Source organism: Phyllostomus discolor, chromosome 14, assembly GCF_004126475.2.
Source record: "Phyllostomus discolor isolate MPI-MPIP mPhyDis1 chromosome 14, mPhyDis1.pri.v3, whole genome shotgun sequence".
Taxonomy (NCBI): domain Eukaryota; kingdom Metazoa; phylum Chordata; class Mammalia; order Chiroptera; family Phyllostomidae; genus Phyllostomus; species Phyllostomus discolor.
In genome coordinates, this window is record NC_040916.2 from 16,397,014 (window position 1) to 16,409,751 (window position 12,738).

Consider the following 12,738-nt stretch of genomic DNA (forward strand, 5'->3'; position numbering starts at 1 on the left):
GACCATCCGTGGGTTACAAAGATGGTGAGACTTTTTTTTTTCTGGGAGTAGTAACACACAGTACATTCATACTCGAATTCTGGTGCAACACATACTGCGTAACTTGGGGCAAGTTGTTTACCCTAAGTCTTAGTACCAGCGCCTTAGCCCCGTGGCCATCGGGGCAGGAGCACGGGAAATTGCCAGGTATCAGTATAATCACGATGCTGTGCCGCCCGGGGTTGCATTTCAGGACCGAACAGGCTCAGGCTGCGATCGACCCCGTGTGTGCCTCCCAGACCCTCACCCCACTCCGCAAATCCTCCACTACCTTTGTGTTGGTTTCCGTCTTTTATTGTACAAGAGGCCAGCAGGGTATTTTTTTTTCCTGCTAAACTGGGTGTGTGCGTCTCCTCTTCGTGTGACTTCCCTGCCGCTTCTCCCTCCGCGTGCCGGCGTCTGCCGGGAGGAGGGCAGCCCCGTGTGCCCCCCAGTGTGAAGGCTGCACGCGGGTGGGGGAGCAGCCCTGGGCTGGACGACCCGCGGGTTCGGCTCCCGGGCCCCGCCTCTGCCGGGGCAGAGCTCAGTCCCGCTCTCGGATTGGTCGGCGGCCAGCAGTCGGCCCCGCCCCCTCCGAGGGAATAAAAGCCGCGGAATAGCGGGCTGTTAGCATGCAGCTGGATAAACTCACCCAGAGCAGACGAGTATCAGCCACTGAGTATCAGCTGCCGAGAATCAGCCTCCGCGGATCCTCTGCCTCCTCGCACTCCCGGTGCCGATCGGAGCCCGCCACGATTCTCCCCACGACGTGCTGCCCTGCACCCGCAGCCATGTGCCGGACCCTGTCTGCCTTCCCCACCACCTGCCTGGAGAGGTAAGAGGAGCTTGTCCAGCTGCCGGGAGGAAGTGGGGTGGCCGGTCTGGGGCCCTGGGTGGGCTGGATAATAGGATGCTAAAGATTGAAAGGAGAGGCCGAGGTCAGCCTGGCGCCACATGCTCCGATGCGTCCCGTGGAGTCTCATAGGAGCACCGGACCGAGGGAAGGGAGAGAGGTAAACAGGACTCATTCCCTATCCTCTGGTAAATGGCAGTCCTCGGGTGACCTGCTGAAGACCACGTTGGCATCACCTGGACCACCTTCCCCAGTTTCTTAAGCACTTGGTTTTTATTCTACAGCCCAGATCTCCGGGCATGGCCTCCTCCAGCCTTAGGAAGGCAGGGGAGGTGTTTTCCAAGTCCGCAGGGTAGGAACGTGCCCACTTCCCAGGGAGCTACCCACCCGCCTCCAATCCTTGCTGGAACTGGTGGCCGGGAAGGAAAAGGTAAAGATAAGGAATTAGTTTCTACACAGTTCCAGAAGTATGCATCGCTAGCCCTCAGGGTGAGAGCAGTGTGACTTGAGTGCCTGAAGTGCTGTAAACTCAGGAAGTGTAGGGCAGGTACGGATCAGACATTGCTTTCATTGTTTGGGGGTTTCATAATAGGAAGGAGAGAAGCAAAGTTCAGGCCCTCGGAAGGGCCAAGCATTTCCAGGAACCCTTGAGGCTGGCATTGGGGTGGCGCCAGCCTGACCTCTCTTCTGAGGCCCCAGAAACCCCCCTGCCCTGGCTGAGCACATGGAGAATCCTTACACGTTCCTGCTTTGTTTTCCAGAGCCAAAGAGTTCAAGACACGTCTGGGGATCTTTCTCCACAAATCAGACCTGGGCTCTGATGCTGGGAGTGTCGGCAAGCTCGAGTGGAGCAGCAAACACAGCAAAGTGGGGTAAGTCCTGCCGACCAGCCTTGGGCCCCGAGAGGAGATGGGGTCAGATATAGGAGGAGCCATGAGAAGGAAAATACAAGGAGAAACTAGGATATGATAGAGTGGACCTTGGTCACCCCTTTCTGGAGATTTTAGGGGATCTTCTTGCTGGTCTGCTGTGGCTGCTTGGCTCATGGGCGACTGGGTGGGTGGCTCCAGGGATTTAACCCAGGGCTTGAATGACCTGGAGATGCCATCACACACGCAGCCAGGGCCAGGACAGGGTCCAAGAGCACATGAGGTTTGTCATCAATGACTCTACTTCCATTAGTGACCACCTCACCTAGAGGCCCTTGTGTACTGACCATCCACTGTGCCAGGCGCTGTGCTGGGCTCTGGGGTTCTGGGTCGACATAACCTTTATTCACATGGCCCTTATTTCCTTGGAGAAGTGTACAAAAACAATGCTTGGAGAGTCAGGGGGAAAGAAAGGATTTGGGACGGTGAAGAGACAGTCTTAGAGTTATTCACTGAAGGCCAAACGGTACCTGGCTTTGCTTCCTGGTTACTGGCTTGTTCTCTAGGAAACACCACTGTCACCCCTAACCCCAAGCAAGGGTTTGAGGAGTCAGCTCCAATGATCCCGGGGCAAGACTTTGTGTGAATTGGGCAACTCCCGTTAGAGTTCTGGCTAGGATCTGTGCTGCACATTAATTTATTGATATTTTTTCTTTAAATTAAAATCTTATCCCCCCTTTTATTTTATAGCAAAAACTTCTCAGAAGATGTGCTGGGATGGAGAGAGTCCTTTGACCTGCTGCTGAGCAGTAGAAGTGAGTAGGACCCTGTTATGTCTGTCTGTGGCCGGCACGTGTGTGCCCATGTGCTTGGGACCCAGCCTGAGGGAAGCTGAAGGCGTGGGCAAAATCACAGTAGTAGTAATAATAATAATAACGATCCCCTGGTGTGTCAGCCTCTATCCCCGATACAAAGGCCGACACTTGTTTGTGAAAATTACATCCTAAAAATAGATCCACTGACTACAATTGCTGTCTTTCTTCTGCGGGTCCCTGCCGTTCCTCAGCCTGACCAATGTCCTTCCTCTCTCCCTCTAACCCAGATGGGGTGGCTGCCTTCCATGCCTTCCTGAAGACGGAGTTCAGCGAGGAGAACCTGGAGTTCTGGCTGGCCTGTGAGGAGTTCAAGAAGATCCGGTCGGCTACCAAGCTGGCCTCCCGGGCTCAGCGGATCTTTGAGGAGTTCATCTGCAGCGAAGCCCCGAAAGAGGTCAGAGCTGGGACATGTCCCCTGGGTCTTCCAGATCCTGCCTGCTCCTTCCCCGCTGAGAATCGGGGGGTGGGGGGCCCAGCAGGTGAAGGACTGAGTTTGGAAGTAGACTGGATTTGTCTGGCACCAGGGCAAATGGGCTGGAGCCTAGGAGAATCAGGCTTAGGGGCCATTGCCCTCAGACTCGCTGATGGGGTCGGAGAGGCTCGCAGGGGTTGGCTTCTGTCTGTACCCACTCTTGTAGACTAAGCCCTCTTTAGAGGCCCCAAAACACGCAACTCGGGGGAGAGGTAGTCTAGGGGCCTTGTGCAACTTGCCTGTCTCCACTGGCGGACCTGCCTCAGGTGGGCAGGTCTGTCTGCGGTCAGCGAACCTGCCTCTTTCCCTCTGGCCTCCACTGCCAGGCACCTGCATTTGATAAAGAACATGGCGCCACCTAGTGGGCAGATGGCAGTAATGCTTTGCTTTTGTGCCACAGTTTCTATTTAATTTTCTGAGCATTTTTATTGATTCCACATTATTCCGTGCAGATGTATTGAGCACCCATTCCATGCCAGGTCCTGTTATAGTCATTGGGAGCAGAGCAGTGAACAAGACAAAGCCCCTATTGCAGTTGGAGAAGCTGCCAGTAACCAATCAAACATTTGCTAGGGGGCGACCTACCCTCTGATAAACATAAAGCAGGGGACAGAGGAGTCCCCACGGGCGGAGGGAAGGAGGTGAGGTCTTTCCCTCTTATAAAGGGAAGTGAGAGGTGAGCTGTCTGGTCAGCTGGCACCTGAACAGGGACTGAAAGAGTCATCGGAGGAAAGAACATCCTAACACAGGAAAGGGCAAGTGCAAAGGCCAGAGAGCATTGTCGTCATCACGTACCAGCAGCAAGAGGACCTGTGGGAACAGGGAGACTGAGGCGGAGAGTGGGGAATGAGGTCAGGCAGGTAGCAGATGGCCGGGGCGGATCCGGGTAGCCGTGTGGGCCGGGCACACACATTGGCTTTTTCTCCGAGAGCCATGGGAAGACGAGAGCTGCTAGCAGACTGACTTGGGGTTTGAAGGGTCCAGTCTGGCTGCTCAGTGGAGAGCAGACCACAGGGGCGAGGGGAGCAGGGGGAGACCCGTTAGCAGGTGCTCTGGCACTAATCTGGGAGCAAGGCGGTGGTGACTAGAGCCAGGGAGGTTATAGACGGAGGGGTGAAAAGAGGTTGCATTTGTAGACAGTCTTAATATAACCTTGAGAATTCTGAGAGGTTGGAGGGCAGGCACTGGGTCAGATGTGGGGAGAGGCCCAGTGTGAAAGCCAGTTAATAAGGGACCCAGGAGACCCCTGGTTCCTGGCTCAGAATCCAGGGCTCCTTCCATTGCCCTGTCTACGAGTCCTTTCTGCCTCCACCTGCCGGGCCCCTCACCACGCCCTCCACCCCCCCCCCACGCCCTCCATCAGCTCCACCCCCACTCACCTGTGTGCTTGCTCTCCTTCCCACAGGTGAACATAGACCACGAGACCAGGGAACTGACCAGGACGAACCTGCAGGCTGCCACGGCCACGTGCTTCGATGTGGCTCAGGGGAAGACACGCACCCTGATGGAGAAAGACTCCTATCCACGCTTCCTGAAGTCAACTGCTTACCTGGACCTGGCTGCCCAAGCCTCGGCCACCAACACCTCTCCGTCCGGCTGCAGCCCTGCAGAGCCCTTACACACCTGAGCCTCGTGGCAGTGAGGAGCCAGCCGGGGAGAGAGGTTCAGCCACCCAGCCCTGAGGCAGCTGCCCCTGTGTGGGAGGCAGGTTCTGCAAAGCAAGCAAGAGGACAGTGAAGGAAAAAGCTGTTTTGTTTTGGAAGCAACAGCCTCTCCTCCAGCTACTGTGGGACTGAATTTCATGTGCGAGAGGGTCCCCCCCAGCCACCTCCCAGGACTTGTGGATAAGGGCCGGAGATCATGGTTGCGTGGTGCTCTCTGGGGAAAAGAACGGTGGAGCAAGAGTTGTTGGCTCTTGTCCTTCCCTACAGGGCAAGAAATGGCCCAGGTGGTTTGGGAAATGTGTGAATAGAGGGAAACTGGGAAACGAGAGGGAAGACAACCAGGTCAGCTGTTCTTCCTGTTGAACAGCTGACTGATCACATCCTGTTTTCCCGACTCCCAGACTGTCCTGGGCACAGGAGGGAGCCCCAGATGTGGATTCTTCCCATTCTCTCCACCTCCCCTGCCTCTGGGCTGCCCAAGAGCACCTTAGCCTGTACTTCCTAACACTCCTGTGTCCAGCCTCACAGTCTTTTCAGGCCCAGGGAGCTGATGCGATGCTTGCCCCAAGTGAGATTTTTATACCTCAAAAACTGGCCTCTGAGTCCCTTTCCGAGTCAGTAGAGAGCCCCGAGGAGAAGCCATCTTGCTCATGTGAAATTAGTCCTGGTGCTCTCGGTGACCTTGTCGGTGGCCCCGACCTGGGGTTTGCGGCAGTGTCCACCTGTGAGCAGGGACGGGCGACGGGCGAGGGCCCCTTGCCAGGATGTGCCCCCTCTTGGCTGAGTTCCACCCCTGAATGTGGAGCCCCCGAGGAGCAAGGGGTGGGACCTCTCGGTGAGGGGCTGGTCAGCTCTCATGCCTGGCGGTGTGCGGGGAGGGAGCAAAGGATCAGAAGAAACACATCTCTTGGCAGTTTCTGAAAGTCCTGTTTAAATCAAGCCATTTTTTTTGTGTGTGAGTATGAGAACGGGGAAAAAGAGGCACCCCAGGATGGAAGGGGGGCCTTGTGTTTCCTTCCAGTGGACATGAGGTGCGCTTACTGGAACATTGGGGGACACGGGGCAGGGGCCATGGCGACCGTTGGACAGACCACAGAAGCTGGGAGCGGAGCTGCGGAGAGGGGCTTCTTGGATGATCAGGACTCGGGGAAATCAGAACCTGCCTGTCACCTCAGGGCATCACTGGACACACATTCCGAGGTGGCCCCTGCGCGGAGCCCGGGCTGGGGAGGTGCATGAGCCAGGCAGCCCCTCTCGCCCCAGGAAAACCGACCCTGTTCTCGCTGCACTGGGAGCTCCTCCAGGAGAAAATTATTTAAGTTATAACGTTATATTGTTGGTTTTGTGACGATTGTCAGAGCTTATTATTTTTTTGTTACTGTTGGTGTTTTTGCTATTGTTATTTATTATTGTGATTTCCGTTTGCCTCAACCTGAGACTCTCAGCAGGAGCGGGCAGCCCCGTCTCCCTCTCCCCACCAGGCTCTACCTCTGAACGTGCTGGGGGCCTCTCAGCGCCCAGCAGGAACTCCTCACTGTTTAAATATTTATTTATTGCGGACAACTGGAGCTGGTTTCCGAGATGCGAATGATGTGCGCATCCCCCGTTTTTCCTGGTTCAGCATGTTACATTCTTGTCAAATAAAAATAGAACCTAAATCGGTGCTCCTGTGTCAAGGGCTGTGTGTCACCTGGGGACACGGGAAAGGGCGGTGCCGTGGGGGGTCTGGTGCAGGGTGGGGGGTGGGGGCAGCCTCCGGAAGTCCCACGGGGACAGATGGGCGAACCTCCCCGTCACAGGTGGAGGCAGGAGTGACGAAAGACCCCTGCTGGGCTGGGCTGGGCGGAACTGAAAGGGAGGGGCGGGAACTGAGAGGGGCGGGGTCTAAGGGTGGCCACCGTGAGAAGCGACTTCCTTCAGCTGAGGACAGACCCGGCTTGTGTCGGGCTGTTGCGTAACAGGGATGGGGCTCGGCTCAGCCTCCTGTGGTTTCAGAGCCCATACCCTTTGTCCGCGGGACGGGGTCACAGCACAGCTGTCACTGGTTTTGCGGGAAACAGCTCAGGGGGCCGTTCCCGTGGTCGGGCAGCCAGGCATTATCATCACGGGGCGGTCGCTGTGGCGTTTTCACTTTAGCCCGCTTTCCATTTGCAAGAGTATGTTATAATTTCATGGCCATTCGAGGGAGTCTTCTTCGATACTTTCATACAAGTCTCTGGGATGGGCTGGGGAGGCCCCTCGGTCCGTGAGACTGTGGTTCCATGGGCGGAGGGAACCAGAGGGTGAGTGGGGCCCGAAACCTCTTTGCTGGGGGGGGGGAGGTTTGCAGGGATCCAAACCCATTCTCCTTTCTCTTCCTACTCGTCTTCTAAAGGTTTTCTCATTACCACTATTTAAAAAAAAAACTTCCCTATGTTGAATTATCTGTTTCCATACAGATCTGGACCTTATATTGACTTTTATTTGTGAATACAAATTAACAAATTGTTAATTTTTGTAAACAATTGTTAACCCTATTGGTAGTCTGCGGAAAGTGACCGGACGTCAGGTACATTGGGTAGAAAACCCCAGGAATCACACGCTCCGCCCAGTTCTAAGGGGCTGCTGATTCTGGGGGCGCCGCCTGAGGGGTCCTGAGTTTAAGGGTGGGGGAAGGAGGACGGGAATAAACGCGGCAGGCCCCTGACCCGCTGTAGTCCCGACAGCAGGTCCGGGAGGCGAAGGGCGGTTGCCTGGAGCGCAGACGAGGGAACAGGAGGGAACAGGGCTCCCGGAGGCAGGAAGCCGGCCCGGGGCAGCCGGCCGGCCGGAGAGCGAGAGCAGAGCGTGTGACAGCGCGGGTGGAACTGGGGGCACTCGTGCTCCGTGAAACAGGTCAGCGAGAGAAAAGCAAGTACAGTGCAGTTTTACTTACATGTGGAAGCTACAAAACAAAGAAAAAGTCCAACAAACTAAACAAAACAAAATCAGACTGATGATTGCCAGGGGAGAGGGGGCTGGGGGATGGCGAAATGGGTGAAGAAGATCAAGAGGCACAAACTTCTAGCTATAAGATCAACAAGTCGTGGAGAAATAACGTACAGCGTAGGGTTGATACAATAATATCGTATCAACTTTGTATGGTGATGGACAGTAGATAGACTTATCATAGTGATCATGTTGTAATGTCTATAAATATCAGATCACTATGGTGTACACCTGAAACTACAATAATATTGTATGTCAATTATGCCTCAATTAAAAAAAATTAGTAAGTGGCAGAGAGGAGACCTGAACCCAGGTATATGGTGGGGCGCATCACATCTGTGAGAGGTGGGTAGAGGGAAGAGGAAGGATGGGGGCCCAGGGCGGCAGGGAGGTAGTGACACTGTCCTCTTCTCATTACTTTCCTTCCATAGCTTTGCCTTCTTCCATGCGTTTATTCAGTGCATCCTGTGCGCCTGGCAGGGAACCAGGAACACAGTCACGCCGTCAGCGGCAAACAGCCTTGTTAAATGGCGGGGAAGATTCTGAATGAGTTTAGACAAGGGCGCACATGTGTGTTTTCTGAAGCAATATGGGCGCCAGTGCGAAAAGGGGTGTCGTCAGGGAGCGATGGAGAAGTGGGCAGGGATGACGGACATCCAATGACTGGGGCGGCGGCTGGCTGGCATCTCCATTCAGCGAGACCATCTCAAGGCTTGTTCCCACCCCTCCAGCCCTCCCTCTCAATACCGGGTGGTCCCGGAGTCCATGGTGGGGCCTGAACGTGGTAGGGATGCGTTAGAGATAAAAGAAGAACAATTCTTTGCCGACCCACACATCTCCCTGTCTTGGGCTCACAACAGCCCCGTACTGTACTGAGTCTCCAAGAGGTTAAGTGGCTTCCTGAAGAGCACACAGCTAGCAAAGGTCTCTAAATTATCTTTGGACTCACTGGCTCCGTCCTCCCCCGGAGCACTACCGGCTTTGGCTTAGTGGGTACAGCACTTCCTGAGCAGGCTGCTGACAGCCTCTCAGGCCTGGTCTCTTGTTATCCCGCTCACCTGCCCCTTGGAGGAATAACCACAATTCTCAGATAGATTCACCTACCATTTTAGCGTTTCTTGCTTTTACATGCTGGGCCACCTCCCTGCTGTGTCCTTTATTGTTATCATTGCTGCCCACCCCCTCCTTAATCAGCCTAGGGATGTGTCTTGCAAAAGTGGCTCAAGGGCCTTCCTGGGGACCCTCCCCTGGGCCCTTGCTGATGCACTGTATATGGCTGTCCTTGCTATTGCACTGTGGCCAGTGCTCACAGATAAGAGCACTTAGCTCCTTGCCTTCTGCCTCTCTTTACCAGATGTCGAACTCCTGGGATTATGCACATCCTCCTCTCCAATGTTCTACTCCCAGGGCCTGGCATCTATGTGTTTAGCCAATAGCTCTTGAGTTAATGATTAGTTATACATCCAGCAGGAGAAAAGTTTAGATTACCGTTTTTAACTTCCTTCTAGACTTCTCTCCCTGGGTGTCCCACAGGCCTTTCTTAAGGCAACACATTCAAAACCAAGGTCATCTCATTCCCCTCGGACACCTACTGCCTTCTGCTTCCTTAACACTAATACACAGAGATGCCACTTCCTCCCCGGGCCCACCAAAACTGACCTGGAGGAGTCCTTCAGCCTCTCCAATCAGGGCTATAGAAACTGCTTCCCACCTGCGTTCCCTCTCCTAACCTCTCCCCCTCCAGCTCATTCTCTATGCTGCACGGATCTGAGCATATCCCGGCTGAATAAAAGCTTCCTGTGGCTCACCTCTGACTACAAGAGAAAAGCCAGATCTTACCACGACATGTGAGGCTCACTTTGGTTGACCTAAGTCCCTCTTCTAACTCATGTCCCGCCCAGATGGACTTCGAATGACCTCTCCTCCTCCTCCTTCTTTTCCTCCTCCTTCCTCCTCCTCCTTTTCTCCTTCTCCTTCTCCTTCTCCTTCTTCTTCTTCTTCTTCTTCTTCTTCCTCTTCTTCTTCTATATTAGGGGTTGGGTAGTGGGGCAGGGAGCGCCCTCCTTAAAATTCCTCCTTCAAATCCACCCAGAACACCACCTTCTCAGTGAGGCCTTCCTGGACGCCCATGACACAGAGTTAAAGGCTATCATTTCCGTGACTCTAGGACATGCTGTTCTTATTGATGGCCACACCTATGGTGTGGCACTGTCATTGATCTCATCATAGCTCTTTTACTTCCATTAAACTCATCTCTTTGAGGCCAGTAGTCATATTATTCACCTTGATAAGATGGGGCAGAGCAGGTCACCGCAAAGAGGTCCACAGCCAGGCCTATGGAGTCAGAAGCTTGGGATGGAATCGTGGCTCATTCGCTGGATGACCTTGGGGAGCTGAGCCTCTCCAAGGCTTGGTTTCCTGTCTGTGCGATGGTACGAAGAGCGCCCCCCGACAGGGACCACTGGATGGAATAAAAGTGTTGGCACGATGTTGATGTCCCAGGAATACTTGCTATTGTTGTTGTTATTATTATTATTAATAATAATTATTATCCATCATCTAATTCCAAGTACAGAGTAGGCATCAGTAAATAACTATGGATTGCCTTTTTAAATAAAGTGGATGAATTCAAAGCTGGGATGCCAAGTCTACTCGTCTTTCAAGTACAGGACAGCTGTGTCAACACAGCGATGCATTTCCAGAATTCCAGATGAGGAGACCGGAATTGAATCCTTAATCAAGACAGTGCTACTCAAACACAGGTCAGCAAGTGCTGTTTTCAAATCCCATGGCCGCTCCCCCCCCCCCCCCAACCCCACTGCCCATCCCTCACCCTCTGCTGCCTCCCTGTGGGCACTTCAGGCTCTGCCAGCTTTGTCCTTGGCATGGCTTGGCTTTCATCCTAGTTTAAGTCTGGCTCCCCCCTTTGGAATTATAGCCAAGAGATATACTTTGTAGTTTCATTTATTAATTCATTTTATTAAAATAATTATTAGTATAACTACTGCTAAGATAGCCCAGTGGGTATAAGGGTTATAATATGTTTTCTTTAGTCAACAGGATTAAAAGTAACTTTAAGAATTGAAGTTCTTGGCCTAGATGTGGAGAAAAGGGAGCCCCCATGCACTGTGGGTGGGATTGTACATTTGCACAGACGCCATGGAGAAGGATGTGGAGATGCCTTAGAAAATTTAAAACAGAACTACCATGAGATCTGGCAATCCCACTTCTGGTGATGTAGCCAAAGCAAACGAGAACACTAGAGAGATATCTGCATTCTGTGTTCACAGCAGCATTGTTCACAGCAGTCAAGACACAGAAACAACCTAAGTGTCCATCGATGAACGATGAACGAATGGTTGAGGAAGTTGTGGTTTGTATATACAATGGACCATTATTTAGCCATAAAAGGAAGGAAATTCTAACCCATTGTGACAACATGGGTGGACCTCTAGGGCATCGTGCGAAGTGAAGTAAGGCAGACACAGAAAGATAAATACTGTATGCTCTCACTTACATGTGGAATCTAATTAAAAAAACAAACTCCCACCCCTCCCCAAACTCATAGACAAAGAAGTCATATTTGTGGTTACCAGAGGCAAGGTATGGGGAAGGGCGATTGGAGCAGGGTGGTCAGGGGTACAAACTCCTAGTTATGAGATAAGTCATTACTAGGAACGTGAGGCATCGCATGATCACCACAGTGAGCACTGCGGTGTGACACGCAGAACGCCGGCAAGAGCGGAGACCCTAAGCATTCTCCTCACAAGAACATTCTTTCTCCTCTTGTCGTCTCTGTAGGAGATGACAGGGGTTAGCTAACCCTGCTGTGGTCATCATTTCACAATATACATGAATCAAGCCATTGTGCTGTATGCCTTAACCTCATGCATTGATGTATGTCAATTATTTCTCAATAAAACTTGGAAAATGGGGAAAATGGAAGCTCTGAGGTAAAGAGGAAAAAATGTTCGGGGCACGTTTAGTGCTGATCGCAATATAATCCCCTGCCACAGAACCTTCCAAATTGGTCCAGCTATTCAAACTGCTTTATGAAGAAAAACATCGAAATTTAAAATAACTGGAAAATGACCCTAAGAGTAGGGCGTGGCATGCAGGCAGGCCTTGAGCTTGGCGTTAGAGCCTCCCTTACTGAGAGAATGTAGCTCTGGACTCACGATTCCCGTCTTCCCTTGAGCCCTTCTCATCACACCGCATTGCGCTCTATAGGATTTCCCCCAGGACACAGACTGTACACAATTTACTTATTTCCTTCACTGTCTGCCTTCTCCAACAGAATGAGGGCAGGCATCTGTGTCTGTGTTGTTCAGTGATGCAGCCCAACTCCTGAGAACAAGATAAGTAACTTAATCACTTCGTACCTCAGTTTCCTCATTGTGCCATGGGAGCGAAAATAGTACCGCCCTGGCAGGTGTGGCCTGGTTGGTTGGAGCTTTGTCCCATACACCAGAAAAGTTGGAGGTTTGATTCCCGGTCAGGGCACATCCCTAGATTGGGGGTTCGATCCTCGGTTGGGGTGAATATGGAAGGCAACCAATCAACGTTTCTTTCTCTCCCTCTTCCTTTCTCTCTAAAATCAATAAACATATTTTAAAAAATTTAAAGAAATAGTGCCTACCTCATAAGGATTTGATTATGTCATGTAATGATATAGAAAGTTCAGGATAGTTCCTGGAACATCCTAAAGAGCTACACAAATGTTGGCTAACATCATCACCACCATCCTCCTTGTTACTATTATGATTAGTTCAGGCAGCAAAAGCAACTTGTGCAGAGACCTGGGGGTGGGAAGCGGAGTGATGTGATGGAGAACCGGATGGTAGTAGTGATGATGCCCATGAGGGCCAGGGGCAGGCAGGGACCATAGCACGACTTGAAATTGAAATCATGTTATACGTTGCATTTTTCAACTGTGTATGATCTATTTCTGCCCACTAAGATGCAAGTTCCATGAAGAACTTGCTTGAGGAACCTGCATTTAGCATTTACAATAGCCACT

The 12,738-nt window shown here is 52.3% G+C and overlaps 1 protein-coding gene across 2 annotated transcripts; it reads left to right on the top strand.

Annotated features, from left to right (window-relative positions):
* Positions 1-635: 635 nt before the first annotated feature.
* On the top strand, positions 636-6,414 carry RGS16 (regulator of G protein signaling 16). 2 transcript variants are annotated; one of them, XM_028530722.2, is made up of 5 exons: positions 636-853; positions 1,633-1,743; positions 2,491-2,555; positions 2,843-3,009; positions 4,493-6,414. In XM_028530722.2, exons 1-5 carry the CDS (start codon positions 651-653, stop codon positions 4,712-4,714), a joined length of 768 nt encoding a protein of 255 aa, XP_028386523.2. In that variant the 5' UTR covers positions 636-650; the 3' UTR covers positions 4,715-6,414. The 2 variants fall into 2 exon arrangements, with proteins under 2 accessions (XP_028386523.2, XP_035871022.1); XM_036015129.1 differs by having other exon boundaries at positions 2,494-2,555.
* Positions 6,415-12,738: the final 6,324 nt, after the last annotated feature.

Excerpts from the sequence above, each read along its gene's own strand:
- RGS16 (XM_028530722.2), top strand. The coding sequence starts at position 651 with ATGCAGCTGGATAAACTCACCCAGAGCAGACGAGTATCAGCCACTGAG. Across the intron at positions 854-1,632 it reads CCCACCACCTGCCTGGAGAG|AGCCAAAGAGTTCAAGACAC; the intron begins GTAAGAGGAGCT and ends TTTGTTTTCCAG. Across the intron at positions 3,010-4,492 it reads GCAGCGAAGCCCCGAAAGAG|GTGAACATAGACCACGAGAC; the intron begins GTCAGAGCTGGG and ends TCCTTCCCACAG.